The sequence below is a fragment of the Zeus faber genome, assembly GCF_960531495.2.
Source record: "Zeus faber genome assembly, chromosome: 18".
Taxonomy (NCBI): Eukaryota; Metazoa; Chordata; class Actinopteri; order Zeiformes; family Zeidae; genus Zeus; species Zeus faber.
The window spans coordinates 18,642,860-18,661,031 of NC_137210.1; the positions used below are offsets into that span (position 1 = coordinate 18,642,860).

An 18,172-nucleotide genomic window follows, 5' to 3' on the forward strand; every position below is an offset into this window, starting at 1 on the left:
TCAGATGCTCAGGGTCATGTTTCGGAGCAGCCACTGCTGCGAGCGCCCCCCCGTGCAGTCCCTGAGCGTGGGGACCATCTTGTCCTCCTCCGACGGCATGTCCAGGCACTGGTTGCTGTTCACGTGCAGCAGGGTCAGGCGCTGGGATAGAAAAAAGGAGGAGGAGGAAGATAGAGAACGAGAGTGAAAGAGAGAGAGAGAGAGAAAGAGAGAGAGAGAGAGAGAGAGAGAGACAACAATGCAGGTTATTTATATGGGGGGACAATAGCATGGGTCCACACAAAGCCACACACAGAACGCGGCAATCAATTTCTCCATCACACCAAGAATAAAAGAACTGATGGAAGGAACATGTCTGAAATTCCATTTGTCCATAGAAAAAGTACAAAAACAGTAATTTATTGACCCATGGGGGGGGGGGGGGGTCAGGTATCCCCCTTTTCCAAAAGTGCTTTTGCATTCTAAAAAAAAAATTAAAACGTTTTCATCAACATAAAAGAAAACGTCCTCTGTCTCCTAACAACACTGTGTATAATGCATTACGCTGAGTAGGGTCCCGTGTTCCAGCATCTGCCTCCCTATTAATCAAATAATCCAAAAGTCATAGGACACTCTGGAAGAATGCATCCGAAGTGAAATTGTTTTATTTATCAAATGCACAGCATAACACGGGGTCATTCTGAACAGTGAAATTCTTGTGACACGGCAAGCGACAACAAGGTAGAAGGCCTTGGAAAGAAGATATTAAATGATCAAAGAGTCCCAAATGAGCAAAAATGGCAGAAATATGGCAAGAATAGAAAAAATACACATAATAAAAAAAAAAACACTCTGGGGAAAACAGCTATGTATCCTGGTGGTAGTAGACAAAGGGATAGTATGACTGAACATTAAAGAATAAGAATATGAAATATTATATGAAGTGGAGGTGTGCCGACGAATATGCACATTAAATTTAGGAAATGTACATTGAATGTACAAGTGAAAAAAGCATATGTTGTTGGTTGAGAAGCCTGATGACTTGGGGTAAAAAAATGTTTGCGAGTCGGGTAGTCCATGCCCAAATGCTCCGGTAACGCCTACCAGACGGCAGCAACGTGAACAATGCATAGCCACTGGGTGGCTGCGGTCTTTCATGATTTTCCGTGCTTTTCTAAGGCATCCTGTGTGGTAGATGCCTTGCAGGGAGGGGAGATGGCAGCCGATGATGCGTTCCGCTGTCTTCACCACCCTCCGGAGGGTCTTGCGATCAGCAGCAGAGCAGCTGTCGTACCAGGCAGTAATGCAGCCAGAGAGGATGCTCTCAGTGGTGCCCCTGTAAAAGTTGATGAGAGTTTTGGCAGACATGCCAAACTTTATGAGTCCCCTCAGGAAGTACAGTATCTAGGCGCCGCAGGGTCTGCTTGCCCGGACCGATGAACACGCCTTCAGCTCCATCAATGTGTATGGGGGCGTCAATCGACAATCATTCAACAATCATTAGAGGTCAATTAGTCGGGCAGACGTTGAGAGAGAGAGATTGTTGTCCTGGCACCATGTTGCCAAGTCACTGACCTCCTCTCTGTAGGCGGTCTCGTCGTTGTTGGAGATGAGACCCAGGATATTGGCGTCCTCTGCAATGGTGGTGCAGGTCCTTACTGATGCTCCAATGAGGGAACCCCATTTGAGCACAGAGAGAACACGCAAACCCCACACAGAAAGGCCTCTTATCGGGAGATAACCCACCGGAGAGCGGTGCCAACGGCGCCCCAGGCGGGAATCGAACCCAGGACCTTGTTGCTGTGAGACAGCACAATGCACCGTGCCACCGTACCCTACAAACAACACCTCACGTATGTGTTTCCCTTAACCAGGTCGGAGAGGCTGGTGTGCACTGTCAGATTTGTTGGGAGTGTATGTGTGGTGCAGATATGGGTTCTGACTAGCCGCTCAAAGCACTTCATGATGATGGAGGTCACTGCTACAGGGCGGTAGTCACTCAGGCGGGTGATGGAAGCTTTCTTTGGTACGGCGACAATGGTGGTCTGTTTGAAGCAGGTGGGGACTGCAGATTGGTTCAGAGAGAGGTTGAATATAGAGGTAAATACCTCCACAAGCCGGTCGGCGCTCTGTCTAAGGACACGGCCTGGAATGCCATCTAGCCCTGGTGACTTCCGTGGGTTTTCTCTTTTAAAAGCTCTCCTCACGTCAGCTGTAGTTAGGGACAAAGTGCAGTCGTCCTGGTCCTCAGCTAGCCTCCCAGGGGTTGGGCATCACTACTATTTCTCCCTTTATAGTATTTATTATATATATAATTACATTATTTAGTTATGTTTATAATGATATATTGAGGGGGACAACTCTGTTTTTTTCCCAGCAAGGGGGGGTCCGGACCCCCCTGTCCCCCCCGTCATTTTTCCGCTCCTGCATGGGGATGGTAGCTCAGGAGGTAGAGCTGGTGGTCTAGTGATCCAAAGGTTGCTGGTTCGATCCCAAGCTCCTCCTGCTAGCACGCTGTAGTGTCCTTGAGCAAGACACTTAACCCCTAATTGCTCCTGATGGCTGCGTCCGTCAGTGTTTGAACAATTGTAAGTCGCTTTGGATAAAAGCGTCTGCTAAATGACTAAATGTAAATGTAATGCATGTAGTCTGTTTTGGCATCTCTGATGGCTTTCTGTAGGTCATATCTGGGCAAAAGGCCGCCAGGTCCCCAGAGCTACAGGCAGAGGACTGTGCTCTGAGCTTCCGTAGTGATGGAGTTGATCTCGGGCAGCCTAGTAACATGCATAAATCCATATCTTACTGCTGATCAATGGCCAGTGTGCACACAGCTCCAGACCAGACAGAGAAATGGAGTCGCATCGGACATAATTAGACGTTCAAGTCCATTTCATCAGAGGAAACTGATGAGAACTACTCTCACTTTTGTAATGCAGTGGTTTGAGTTTCCTCATCAAGTTTACGATCACATTGGGAGGACAATGAGTTTCTTATTCACCTAAAAGAAAGTTGAAGAAAGTAGCTTCATAGGCACTGCCTACTAATGCATTATTATCCTTGTCCATACCGTTGTATACATATTATAATTAATATTAATCATCATAAACAGAAATATCCAACTTTATTCATATTTGTACCCAGTCAATACTTACTGCCACTAAGGTCCCTCTCATAGCCTTTTTTTTTTTTGCAATTTATTAAACATTTATTTTCTTATTTTATTTATCATTATTTATTTATACGTTTGTTTGTTTATTTATTTATTTATTATAACATGCATTTATTAATATAATTTATATTTATTATTACATTTAGTTATTGTATTTATAATCTATTTTAAAGCTACTCATCTGTCTGCACTAGGACTAATTCCTGGCATCTGTGAATGTACTTGGCCCAATGAACAGATTGTGATTCTGATTCTGAAGATCGGGGAAGCTCAGTCTGTGAATGGGAATGAATAAGTGACACAATTCAATGTCTTAAAATTCATCAAACTGTCATATATAGATTACTGGGGGTTCCTGTGGTAACATACATGTAAAGAATCATTCACTTTTCCACCTGGACCTCCTATCTCCTATCATCTCCAGCCATCCCAATCATCTCTGACCAAAAATGTGATCAAATGCTGCATTACAGAGTTTATAACAATCCCAGCTTGACTTTCCAACCTGAAAAGCAACGCAACAGGATATGTACACCACACCAAGATATTTACTTAATCAGTGGCTCTCAATGTGAGGTCCGGAGGCCCCCCGGGGGGCCCTTCATGGGGTTCGAAATGGAAATGGTTGTTTTGTGTTAGTTTTCAAGAAACAAGTTACAGGGATTCTAAACTCTAATGGCTGAATATTTACCTTATTTTCACAGCTGCAGATTTTGAAAATGACATGTTTTGGGTCTTTATGTGATCATTTTTACTGTGGTGCCGATTCATTGCGTTGATAATCTGACAAACCATTGTGCATTTGAGTATATTTTAAATCAATCAGGCGGCAATTACTATGGCTGGAAAACAAACCAAAACGACTTCCAGCCCGGTTATTTCCGTAAGACACATAAATAACAATTTGCATGTAAATTATTTACAGCAGAAAAACATCAATGCATCATAATGATTCATACAGTATACTGTATGAACCAGCGACCGTGTTGTCTGTGATGGAGTTGATGTAAAAAGACTGATCGCGTAAGAGCAGTATCTTTTGATCCGAGGATGTTGGATAATCCTTCATTAAAATGTGATTATGTGTTAAATATTGACGGTGAGTCCACAATCTAATATCTAATATCTAATCTGGGGAGCGCACAGCCGAGCCGTGTCCTTGTTTGATCTGAAGCGTCGCTCAAAGTTATAAATCATGCAATTGTCTGAAGTCTGCTTTGATACAAAGACCAGGCACACACACACACACACACACACACACACACACACACACACACACGCACGCACACACACACACACAGGCACACACACGCACACACACGCACACGCATACACACACACAGATAAACACCAAAGAAGCAGGTGTGTGTTTGTCTGTGTGTGTGTGTGTGTGTGTGTGTGTGCGTGTGTGTGTGCCTCACCTTAAACACCTGTCATCACACAGTAATAGAGCCGACCATAAACGTCCTTTATGACACCGTTGTCTTCTCCAGTATCTTTATGTTTTCATAAAAAAAAACAAAAAAAAAAACGATTCCTACAAAATGCTACCCAAAGCTCTGAACCTGACAAAGTTCTGTCCTCCCACTTTTAGGAGTAAAGACAAACAAATTGAAAAAGTTAAATCTAATATTCCTAGAATGACGGCGCCCGTCTAAAAGAGGTACAGTTTCAGCAGCATGTGTCAAACGGCAAGCCATGGAAACAGACAGGTGTTGTGCCTCTCAGTTTTGCAAAAACAAACAAAGACGGAGGTCCACCATGTCTATAAAATCATAAAACACCGAAGGGATACTCAATCAACGATTTTTGTCTTTCACTCACGGAGTCAGACGTACTAGGAATCGACAGAAACGACGCAAGAGGAGACATGCGAGGGCCCTTGCGGGGCCACGAAAAGCCACTCCACGTCGAATGAAAATATAAGAACTGTGGAGAACCTTGTCCTCTGCTCATTACTATTTCATGGCCCCTGTGAGGCGGAGAAAAGTCCTATCTCAGCCTCCCAGTGAACCAGGCGGTGTCAGAGGACTGTGTGTGTGTATGTGCCTGTGTGTGCGTGTGCGTGTGTGTGTGTGTGTGTGTGTGTGTGTGTGTGTGTGCACAGCTGAGACCAGCTAATTAAATGAGGCCAGGTTCCTAACATCGGCCGTGGGCGGGGGGAACATTGATCCCCCTTTGTCGCCGAGCGGTGGCACACTGGACCTGCTGACGGCCACAGAATTCCTGTTCAACCTGGAAGGAAGTGGCTCTTCGGGGATGGACCGGGTGTGCGGCAAATCTAAAGACACAGCAGAGTGTTTCTGTCAGGGCGGCAGTTCCGCGGACCTCGGGCTAATGGCGGCGCGGCCCCTGTGTGTCCTGTGTGTCCTCTCTCAGCAGCGCCATGAAGTGGAGAGTGTGGAGGCAGCAAATCAGGCCATCGAACAGCAGGTCACTTCTCCACCGCAACTCTGACACAGACCAGCAGCCTCAGGAGCCGCTTACCCAATTTATCCAACACACACACACACACACACACACACACACACACACACACATACACACACACACACACACACACAAACACACACGCACACGCACACACAAAAGAAAAGTGAAAACACTGCGACATGCAAGAGTGCGTTCGCTCTGCAGCTTCCACGGAGATACAGCTATTCAGGAGAATGAGGCGGAACAGAACTGGCAACCTGGAGACCGTATTCAGATCAGCCAGATTGGATAAATACATCGATACCCTCCGTAAATGACCACAGGAAAAATAAACCCCATAAAAAAATAATGTAAATAGAGGGAGCGTTGAAGAGCGGTGATAATTGAAATGCGCTGCCTGGACAATGGGAACGTGGCGCAGGGTGTACACAGCTGCTCGGAGGCCGGCGTGGAGTGCTTCCATGCAGGACTCTCTACCCCGGGAGGGCAGGGCCATGAAAGCACGGCTCAAAATGAAGGATCACTTCAAAAGAACTTGTAAACAATGGAGAGCCCCGTTTCAATTTGCCCAGCGCGGGGATAATCAGCTAAAAATAAACACGCACACAACCCCATCCGTCGCCACCGCCGCCGCCGCCGCCATTTCAGGCTTATTGACCGAGCTGCGGCCGTCCGGGGGAAAGCCTGCGAATTTCCACATCAAAATAAAATATTTATGTTGGGAAATGAATGTCAAATGAGATCTAATTTAGCATGAAGCCCAGCTAAAGGTCTTGCAGATAGCGGCCTGCACATGGCACCATCTTGATGGGACGTCTGTCATGGCCCTCTGTGTCTGTGTTCCTGTCTTATTGCATTTACTTGGAGAAGGTCAGCGGTAATAGCGACTAAATGCCTTTGAGAACTATCTGCATCAACGTTTTGACTAATGGCTGGAAGCTCCAAATCTAAAGCAGCGGCTATAAATAACCTGCGTTGCGGTGATTCCTTCCACACGGATGGCACAATAAAAAAAAAAAAAGATATTGATCCCCCTTAACCCAGGGACCCAAACCGGGGTACGCGGCCCGCTAGGGGTCCTTGGGGGAATTGCAGGAGGGCCACAAAAACAATCTACTTAAAAAAAAAAGGTTTTTATAAATATAATGAACAATATAATCTCATGATGGTTTTTTTGTTTGTTTGTTTGTTTGTTTTATTACTTTTAGTATATATGCTTTATGGAGAAAATATGTAATTAAATATATAATTTAATACATTTGAATTAAAATAAAAATATATGAGTTTTTTCACATTTATTAATATACTACAAACATGTTTAATACATACAAATTGATTAAAACATTTGTAATATATAAAAATATACCGTATGCATAAAAACATCTTCATATATAAAATGTATGAAAAATGATTAACTATTTGAAAAAGTAAAAAAAAATAATAATAATTAGTACTATAATAATAATAATAATTATACTATAAAGGTTTGGAGACTAACACTACACTACTACAGCTGGTCTACCCCAAACTAGCAGCGAGGCCTAGTTGCACTGACCTGCTCCAGCCCGGGCTCATATTAGTAATCGGTGGGGCTGAAGTAGAGGTGTCTGAACACCTCCAGGCCGGTGTGGTTTCGGAGGGTCCAGCTCTGCAGGGGGCTGTCGTTACAGCACTGCACCGTGGGGCCGTACGAGGCGTCCCCCAGCCGGCCGAGGGTCGGACACGACTGGGTGATGATGTGCAGGAAGGAGAGCTTCTGCAGGAGCCGGGGGTTTGGTGGTTGTTGATATTGTTGTTGTTTTACTTTAATGAAATTAGGATTAGGATAGGAGTAGCATAGTGAAATAAGCTCTGACACAGAATGCACTCTATTAAATGTGAAAGTACCACATTGGCCTTTCTACTTAAGTTAAAGTATATAAGTTGTACTTAAAGTATAAAAATATTTTGTTCTGATATAACGGAGCCCATAATACAGCATAAAGTGCTGACTGTAGCTTTTTTTCTTAGCTTTTTCATGCATATTCTGAGTATACATTATAAACACAATAGTGGAGGTGGTGTCATATATTCATATACAAATATGAATATAAATCCTTATTGCACTACTCACAGAGCACTAAGGTTTAACTTGACGACAAATACATGTGACAGACGTTGCCTAAAATTAAACATTAAACACAACATTTCCGGGGCGGGGATGGGGAGTTTCACTGCCATTATTCTGTGTGTTTGGGAGTCTTTTAGAAAACAAGGGTTGTCACAAACGTGACATTTTAGATAGTCATACAAATTCATAGTCAGTCATACGATTAATAGTCATACAAACAATTCAATTTACAATTAATCGTCGTTTGTTGCCCCAATATATGCCACCATCATTATATAAGATTCTCAGAGTAAAACCTTTTTACCGAACATAAAAGGGCTATTATTATTTTCGTCATTATAATTTTTGGATTATTCAATATTATGTCAGCTTTATTTTCTATCTATCTATCTATCTATCTATCTATCCATCTATCTATCTATCTATCTATCTATCTATCTATCTATCTATCTATCTATCTATCTATCTATCTATCTATCTATCTATCTATCTATCCATCCATCCATTGATCTATTTATCTATCTATCTATCTATCTATCTATCTATCTATCTATCTATCTATCTATCTATCTATCTATCTATCTATCTATCTATCTATCTGTCTATCTATCTATCTATCTATCTCAAAATGCAGGTAGTCATATTACACATATTATTACTGTGGAATGTAACGATTTTACAAATGAACCATGATCATCTCAAATAATCGTTGATCAGGCGATTATAGGAACTATACTACACTACTATAAAGGAAGGAATCTCTGTCTGTCAAATCACTGTTTGACAGTCCTTCAATTATCTCGACAACCGTTCATCCGATCTACTTCACACTTGACGGATATTTTGCTGGGGACCCAAGGACGTGCCGTGTCGAATTTCGTGCAATTGGGAAGGACGACACACACGTGTAAGATAAATAAACTTTCAATAAACAAGCGAACAGCGAGCCACTCAGCTCACGGGGCGGGGCTTGGCGAACAGCGAGCCGTGTGCTTGAGCGGGGCGTGGCTTCAGGGCTCTGTGACACTTACGTCCGCAGTGCAGCCCATTCTGAACAGGCAAGTTTTGAACAGGTCAATGGATGTCATGGATCTGCCACACTCACAGACAAGATGGATAAAATTTGTATTCGGGGCAGTACCTGACATGCCGTCGTCCAAGTTTGATCCAGATCAGTCCATTGTGCAATAAGTGAGTTAAAAATGTTTTGTTTTTTTTATCATTGCCACAACGCACGCATGCGCAAACGATGACGCACACAGGTCACATGATAGCATTGCAGCTTAGTGATCGGTCGACAAGCGGGACCTCTGACCTCAGAACCTTATGGACGCCATGGATCGGACGAACCCACAGGCAATCTGAATAAGATGCATATTCGGGGCAGTTCCAGCATGGCGTCGTTCAGGTGTCATCCAGCTCGGCCATTCAGTATCAGAGGTTTGTGACCAACAATCTTGTGTGTGCGTTTGTGCAAGTTGACGGAGCACACAGATCGCCATGCACCGATATAGTCACGATTGAACTTGAACTAAAGGAATATAAGTGTTATTCATAGGAAATTACAAAGTGACAGGCATTACTTTATTACTATTTACCGTTATTATGTTTGAAAAAAATTAAGTATTACCAGAAGACAATTGGATTAAACAAAGCGCAGCGTATTAAACGTCATTAATATATATTCTTCTGAGGACAACTGGCCCGCACCGGAGTAAGTTCTACAAAATAAAAAAAACAATAACATAACTGTGAGAATTGATTCAGAATTGTTCAGTCGTGCACCATAGCGGTCTCTGTGGTCTACCAGGTCGTTTGCTTCTTCCAAATATACCAAATTTTATATCAGAGTTTATTTTGACGGACCGAACATTTTGCCAATGCCTATGATCTTATGTTTTAATCCTCAATATAATTGATGAAACTGTGCTTTACTCTTATTGATATTATTTCATTTTTCATTATTATTTCCTTATTTCCTTTACATTCATATTGAGAGTGGCAGAGATTACTTTGAAATTGATGCATAAAAAGAACAAATTGGTGCAGAAAGGACCCCCAGACCCCTCCTCGTTTTGTGCTGGGGCCCCTGGCAAGGTGTCCCTTACTTTTCCCCATTGACGGTGGCAACACTACACGCAGTGGCTCAGACCTCACCAGGCCGGAACCAATGAACTTCTTTTAACAGGGTCGACCCCACTGGACCCCGCGTATATTTGTAATTGTGGTAGCTCCGACTGAATCCACAGGTGATGAGGTGGATTTTTTTTTTTAATTGTTTTCCAGCTCAAAACAACCGGAATACAGAGGAAGGAAATAACAAAAAACCCTCTCAGGTATTTCCTGTCCGGCTACCTCTGACTAGATGAAAAGTTAATGCTGCCGTCGACGCGGACTTGATGCACTATCAGTCATATTCAGTCACATTAGCGCTAAAAATAAAATAAAACCCCCACCTGACCTTTGACAGTGTTGAAACCCCCACTGCTACTTCTGACAGGGACCAGTATTCATTTATGAATTATTCAGTTTTCCGTATTAGCAATGTTCCCAGAGAACAACGTGTAATGAGCAGATCCCTGGTCAGGTCCCCAGGCTTCCTCCCTCCATTACTTCCTTCGTTACTTCCTTCCTTCCCTCCTTCCATCTTCCTTCCTTCCTTGCTTCTCCCGGGTCAGATGAGACATCTCAATCACACACCATCCCATTCTAAAAGACTCTTAAAGGGCCACATGAATGCCCTTAAAAATAGCCACATAAATTGTTAATAATAAAGGATGCTTTCTCGTTGAGAGGCTCAAAATGCATTAGGGCTGTTTTTTTGGAATCAAAACGGCCCGTACGGTTTTATTGTCATTTTCCTATAAGTCAAATTATGGGGTTTTTTTTGTTGGCGTTCTCTCTCGTAAGCAGCTCGCAACATCTGCTTTGTAAAAAGTGGGTCAAAACCGAAAACGAGAAACTTGAATAATTCATGATTTATTTGTTTATTTATGTTTATATTTATTTGACCCGATGTTTAAAACCCTCACATTTTGTACTTCAATTTTTTTTTACCAGTTTATATAACCGCAAAAAAACCAGCACTGTTTTAATTCATTCACATTTATGATTTGCAGGAAGAGTGGACACTCTGGAAATTCACCAAATCAAATTAAATTTTGGTGATGTGCCTCCATATTCCACATTGAGGGAGGGGGGGGTCACTCAATTACACATAGATATTTAATTAAACTGACTAATGACATCCAAATATGTAGAAATAACAGTTTTTTACAACTGTTTGCACACTAAAACTAGAACTTGAAACCAAGACTGAAACCTGGAACTTGTACCAAATCCCGAAACCAAGGCTGCAGAATAACAAGCACAGTTTCTGCTTTACACACAGTTTTCAATTCTAAATCACACTTTTTTTATTTGCAAAACACACAGTTCTCTGCATTAGGCACAACATTCAAAGATAAAATGTCTTGTGTTCCTTTGGAAAGCAGCGGCGATCACAATGCAGAGCTTTATTTACCAGTTACCAGTTACCAGTCCTCAGGTGTTAACACAGAGCTCCAGTACTACACAGTTTCTGTTTTTAAACCCCTTTCATTTACCCAACGTTTTCCCTGGTTTTCCCGTGTTGGGTATGTAAGGTGTTACATATTAAACACAGGTGTTCTAAAAAATACATTTTGCCAATAATGTAAATAAAATGTAATAAAAAGAATAATAATGTAAAAATAAATAAATAAAATAAGATCAAATAAACCAATAAATAAAAAAAATCGATTTGAGTAGATATAAATTAATGTTACTATCTTTTACAACCCGCTGAAAATGCAAAAGGAATAAACCTACTGATAAAGCAGTGTTTTGAGTTGACATCTGTGTGTTTTTGTTGCTGTTTGGTAGAAAGATCTATTCATAGCATGATGTGTGTGTGTCATTTTGATGGAACAACGAAAAAAAACATTTTGGAATGCGAAGGAACAGTTTTGAATGCAGTGTTTGCTTTTGCTAGGGATTAGTAGAGTTTTGTATTTTGTGTTTGTGCGTAGAGTTTGGAATGAAAATGAGCCGACGATTCAGAAAAGGTGTGTAAACAATTGTGGAAAAACCGTAACAGATCTGTTTTAGGATAATATATTACTATGACACAACACCCACACGGCACATGATGTAAAAAGGAAAGAGGATTGGAAGACCTTACCTCAAAATCACACTGCCATTTACCAACATACTATATTTAGAGGAGAGAATACTCGTGATGTACTGATTATATGGCAGATAAAAAGCTGCTTTTATGCAAAATGCACTTCAGACACTGTGGCAATCCAAAAATAAAAACTGAAACTCTGACATGTGGCACCATCTGGCGGCCAAGACAGGAAATACATGTATTTCCCTGTATCCGTGTTCAGTGGTTTAATAATACCAATGTCTCGATCAGCTCACATCCCATCGTAAAAAAAACAAAACTGTGGGGGAAAGAAATTTCTTACCTCGGCATCGTACTCAAACATCTGGTTTCCCTTCATGTGGTGACACTTGAGCATCACCACGGGGCCGTTGAGGCGGGAAACGTCCAGACACAGGTCGTCCGTCCTGATCTCCTTGTCCGCCGTGTACGAGAAAACCTAGACGACAAAAACATGCTCATTTGACGAAAGCAATGCCAAAGCCGGAAAGAGTACGTAGTCAAGCCTACGAAAAAAATACTTTGGGTGAAGTCGTCGCGTCGTCCTCCACCTGAGAAGAGGAGGAGGAGGAATCGAACAGGCTCGGAAAGGCGAACGGCAGAGATGAGGGAGCGGTTTCGGTGAGGTGCACAAGGACTCCACAACCAGCGAGAACGGCTTCGCTGGTTGGAGTACGAGGGGCGGCTACGGAGTGAGGTGCGGGCGGAGAAGGCGCCGGCGACGGCCGTCCTTCTGAACATGACTTCATTACGGCGACAAACGGTCCAGCGGACGCCTGCCACGCCCCGCGTCAACACCCCCTACACACCTCCTGGAGTCAACGGCCACGCTACCCCCGCGCCCAGGGGCGGGGCCCTCATCTCACCCACCTCTGACACTGCTCAGAAAGTCAACGTCTGCTACCCTCTGTTCCATTCTATACCGTTTTTATTAAACCGGTTGCACTATTTGTGTGATCTTATCCAAATATATAGCATTTTTGTATTCAGACCAGAAACACAGGTTTCTCAGGTTTCCCTGCTGCGACACTCCTGATTCAGATGAACATGCAGGGCAGGTTGTCCCCGGGACTAGGATTGGGAAACACCGAGCCAGGACACCATTCAATAGAAAAGGGTCAATAACAGCAAATGGAGTACATTGAAGGATCTTTATTTACAAATAGAATTTTTTAAAAGAACGCCCGTCACCGCCTCTGGTATCCGTTGTGTGTTACCTCTCGCGGGCATGAAAGACCTCCGTGTCAGGCTGTTATGGGAGGTCAGTGGCAGCATCAAAAGCCAAAAGCTTCTCTTTGTTTATCTCACTGTGCGGTGCACGGCAAGCAGCAACAACGTCAGGCATTACACACACGTCCGCATCGTTGCGCTCGGCGAGGCATCCCCCACAGCCCTTCAGACGTCCAAATGCATTTTCGGCCCCCAATTTGAGTGGAGCATAGACGGGAGTTGAAGGTGTCCTGTTCGGGAGTCAGGCCGATGGCGACGGGTCGACCCTTTCATGAGCCACTTCTTCAGAGGGTACGCTGCGTCTCCGATGGGGTGCATGGGTACCGCCGCACCGTCTACGTGGCAGAAAAATAAAACATGGATAGATTTGTTTTTCTTTCTTCCACTGTTACCTGCTATATCGAGGTGCGGGGAGAAAAAACAAACCGTGCGGTGGACCTACATACTTAGCCATTCACCAGATAAGATGCCTTTGCACGTCAGTGAAAAAGCCTGGCCAACATTTCGCATCAATAGCCATCGTAGTTGATACGCACCTCACGGGGAAGCAAGTAACCATCTTGTTCTTCAGCTATCTGGAAGATAGGAGAGCTGCCGAGCACTCGTGCGTCATGTGTTAGACCAGGCCGCCTCGCGTATCTGTGAAGCTGAACAAAAGAAACCACCATGAGCAAAATGCACAATATTCCCACAGTTAACATTAAGCTGAGATAATAACAGGGCTAAATATTTAATGTATTTAATTAACGTTATCATTGAAAAAATAATAATCCTTACCGGAAATTGCGGTCGACAACCCCTTGCAGTACAATTGAAAGTCATCCTTTCTGATTGTGATAAGAAGCTGGATCATCCCTCGGAGAGATTATGGGAGTGCGGCTTCGGTCGGCGGCACCGGCAACCGGAGGATAACCCCGCTCTGCAGATCCACCTGTAGTCGTCTGGAGCTGTTCCCCTCTCGTCAGGCGAATCAAACGCTTGAGTAGGTTCTCCTTCGGAGCGGATGTGACTTCACGCACTGGGCCACATGCAGCAGAGAGCCGCTCGGCGTGGCGTACCCCCGGAGAACGACGGCCGGTGTCCGACGTGCAGTTCGAGTGGTTTTTCGCCCTCGTGTAATGTTTCGTGTTTAGTGCGGGTTTCACCAGACCTAGCAAATACTCCAACGTAGACCAGGACGTGCCAAAACCACGTCTGCACCGCACATAATCAAAGTTCTGCAAAGCACCTGCACAGGATATTTCCCCGCTCTGTCCCTCACGCCTCCATACCTTTTCACGCGGCTGGGATCTTGGTGGACGGAGCGTAGCTGCTTCCTACTCTTTTCTGATTTCCTCTACCGTATTTTGCTTTCCACTCCACTCGTTGATATCGCGGATACGTCCGAATGCACGTCGTCGTGGTATCAACGCAAAAACAATTACGGAGGAATCGGAGGCCGACAAAACGCCGCGATATCCGCAGCGTCATGCGTCGTTGGGTCAGGTCCTGCCTCCTGCTCGCTCTACACAGGCTCCGCCCCTCGTCGAAACTAAATGGAGTGTTTCCAGGAGGTGAGAACACGTCCGACACGGACAATCTCCTGTTGTGAGCGGTGTGTGTGAACGGGAAACTCTGGACAATGTCCGGACCTTGTCCGCAGTTCATATGAGAAAACCGATATAGATAGACCAATAGACAGATAGACAGATAGACCGATAGACTGATAGACCGACAGACAGATAGACAGACAGATAGATAGACAGGATAGACAGATAGACATTTAGACATTTAGACATTTAGACATATAGACAGACAGGCAGATAGACAGATAGATAGATATAACATTTTTATATAATAAAGTAGGAAACTGCAAGTTGGCATAAACCTGTCTCCATCTATACTGTGTGGAAGAGGGTGGAAAACCAAATGGTTATGAAAAATTCAGAAAAATTAAATCATATTAAATTAAATTAAATTAAATACAACATTTCTTGAGAACCCCTATTAAGATCCCTGCAATATGCTTTATGACTAAATGTCAAATGTAAACGTCCTGTGCTGTGTGTCTCCCCACCTGGTTTCCTCCCATCCCGTGGCAGTTGAAGAAGCCGACCTTCTCGTTCTCCTTCCGTCCCATGTTGTCCACGCACTGGTTGGTCTCAACGTTTCTGATCTGCAGGGAACATTTGGGGAGAGGAGGAGGAAGACATTAAAGATAATTAAAGGAGAAATGGAACATATAACTTCACACTCTCTCTGGGACGGGTAACATAACGTTTAATCACACGTATGCTATCCAGCAACAGGAGCAGTGTAGATTAAATTCCACAGGAAACATATGAAGTTATGGCCTCACACTCCGTTAAGCAATCGAATAAATTATGGGTCTCACAGTGAAGCTGCTTCTATACGTTGCATAGGCAGTTTATTTAATGCCGACCAAGCAAGAAAAGTCATAATCTGTTGATATGAAATGTAAATTGGTGAAACTGTTAAATGTGTGTGTATGTGTGTGTGTGTGTGTGTGGAGACTGGACAGAATCAGCTCTGAGAAGTGGAATAACGATGGTGGAGGGAGAGGATGTGCGTGGTGATGGAGAGAAAGAGAGAGGGAGAGAGAGTGAGAGAGAGAGAGAGAGAGAGAGAGAGAGAGAGAGAGAGAGAGAGTCAGCAGCACAGTCTGGCTGGTATGAAAGTTGAAGGATTACAAATTGGTTATTATGCTTCCTGCAACCCAAAACAGCTGATTTTGCAGCAACCTTTCTAAAAAAAACTGCAAAGTTTTATGCAAATTGTATTTGTTGTGGTTAAATTACTGTAATTGAAATTAAATTACTGACAGTTATTACATTACTGCCGATGACAAAAAAGAAAATACAGTTTTTTTGCCTGGGTTCCAGTAATAAGCATAAAAAATAAACTATCACTTCATCAAACAGAACACATCACGGTTTGACAATGTGCTGGGGAACGGATTTCCCCATTTAATGCAGAAAAGTCTGCAAATATTGCGGAGATTGGTTGAATCTGTATTAAGAATTGCAATTGCAAAACTGTAATTTACTGGAGCCGGCGTGCGTGAGCATTTAACTTTTCCTCGTGCATTTTACTCAGGATCTCTGACTTGGCGCCAAGCATTAGATATAATTCTTAGAAAACAAGAGGTAGCTCATACTTCACCAAGTGAGTAGTATCTCCTGGGGATCTGGGAGTCTGGGTAGATGTTCTCCAGGTACCAGGAGAAGGGTTTGCACTGCAGGGCTTCACGCAGGGCTTTACGAGACGACACATCCCCGTAGTCCACGCGCACCACACCTGCAAGGACATGAACCAACACCCGGAAGGCATCAAACGTCTAGAATGAAAAAAATATTTTTGACAGAACTTGCAGTGTTACAGACGCACACTAGAGGGACCCTCGGTATCGGCCCATCAAATCGAATGGAAGGTCAGGATCATGAACCGAAGGCTGTTGGCAAATCTGCGTTTGTTTGCTCGGTGTTACCGCATAGATTAATTGATATGTATCCTCTCCGGGACATTGCTTATTACAATTTCCAACATAACTGCGTGTGTTGAATCCATTTAAAAATGAAAGTTATAAGGCAAGGTCTTGTGACGTAACTCATGAACAGGAAAGTGCTTGCACCAGGAAGCAGACGCTCCGAGGGGCGCGTCTCAAGGAATCACAGTGTGCATATCAATAACTTGGTTATTTTTTTGTTTTATTTCGTGAATTTGCTTGTAATAAATGACAACAGGACGACAACTACAGTACTATGTTGTTTTGCAATTTGTACCGGCACTAGGCAAATTGTCCGATTTAAGGTATAAATACGTAAAAGACTACTCCCCTCATTCTCTCTTTCTCCTCCTCTCTCTACCTCTCAAAGCCTAACCCTCCCTTTTCTCTCTCTGCTCTCAGATCTTCGGGATGATGAATAGCCTCTTTGATCACCAGGACCTCCGCCGTGGAGCAGGGGACAGCGAGGGAGATACTCTCCTATTAGGGGCACTTGATACCGCCCCGAAAACTCGGCCTCGGCTGCCGTACGGTCGCTCTGCGGGAGGCCTTGCAGTGGCCGGCGGCCCCAAATCATCCTCCCCCCGCCCCCCAAAGTCCTGGAGGAAGGGAGCAAGGAAAGGGGGGGCAGCTCCACGGAGCGGCTCATCCATCACAGCCCCAAGTCCGTCTCCACACCTACCTCTGCGTCCCAGAGAAAATGTAAAAAAAGGGGAGCGGTCAGAAGCCGACGCGCCGTTAAAAATCTGAAGATTATGGATGGGGGCAGGCGAGCGACCCAGTCATCACGTGCCGTACGATCAGCAGATTATTATAGAGGATGATCTCTTATCGGTGGGTGGCCTGGCATTGGAGACACTTGGCCAGACGTCTCCGGGCCCCGGCTGTCCGCTAAATGGTGATGGCATTAGCAGGCCTGCAGATTGAGGAGCACAGTCGTTGTATTGTTCTGGTGGGATTGTGTCCGGCCGGGATCTGGTGGAGATTTACAGGAATTCTGCGTCTGCTCAGAAAAGTCGACGTTTTTTATTGTTTAATTTCCAAGCTCGAGCGCGAAAACAATTAAGTAAGGGATAATATGCAGGCGGTCGGTCGTCGTCGCAGAATAACCACAGACTGCGTGTCCATCACTGAGGACACGGTCACTAACATGGCTCGTTACGGAATTAAAGAATACACTTAGATGGAATATTGATCTGAAATGATTTTATAACTAATATGTCTAGTTTCAGAGAACTCGGCAGACAGCGGCCATTATTCAGAAATAAGTGACTGCTGATTGCCACTATTGGCCGATCAGAATGAATAATGTATTAATTGAATTAAAATATTTACATAAAATAAAAATTTCTGAAAGATCATGGAAAAATGAATCATTGATGTATTAATTGAGCTACTCTGTGTGGATGTGAATGTGAATGCTTTGCTGAACCCTAATGAAAGAAATGAAAAGGGAACTTTATGGCCGTTAAATGGGCAAAAGGCACCAGGCACTAAAAATTAAAAAGGCGAAAAGGCGATTTTCTTTTTAATTAGATCAATTTGTCAGATGTTAAG

General features: G+C 43.7%; 1 protein-coding gene across 3 annotated transcripts in view; it reads right to left on the reverse strand.

The window, feature by feature from the left end:
• The window catches only part of galnt13 (polypeptide N-acetylgalactosaminyltransferase 13), a gene marked incomplete at both ends in the record, with an annotated part of 39,295 nt that continues 21,123 nt past the window's right edge, over nt 1–18,172 (reverse strand). The window contains 5 exons of one of the 3 annotated variants that reach the window (XM_080019305.1): nt 7,158–7,337; nt 11,893–11,922; nt 12,185–12,319; nt 15,167–15,265; nt 16,268–16,407. In XM_080019305.1, the coding sequence (XP_079875431.1) occupies nt 7,158–7,337; nt 11,893–11,922; nt 12,185–12,319; nt 15,167–15,265; nt 16,268–16,407 (584 nt within the window). Of the gene's footprint in view, nt 142–7,157; nt 7,338–11,892; nt 11,923–12,184; nt 12,320–15,166; nt 15,266–16,267; nt 16,408–18,172 lie in introns of those variants that run through there. The other 2 variants (XM_080019307.1, XM_080019306.1) reach the window with 2 other exon arrangements.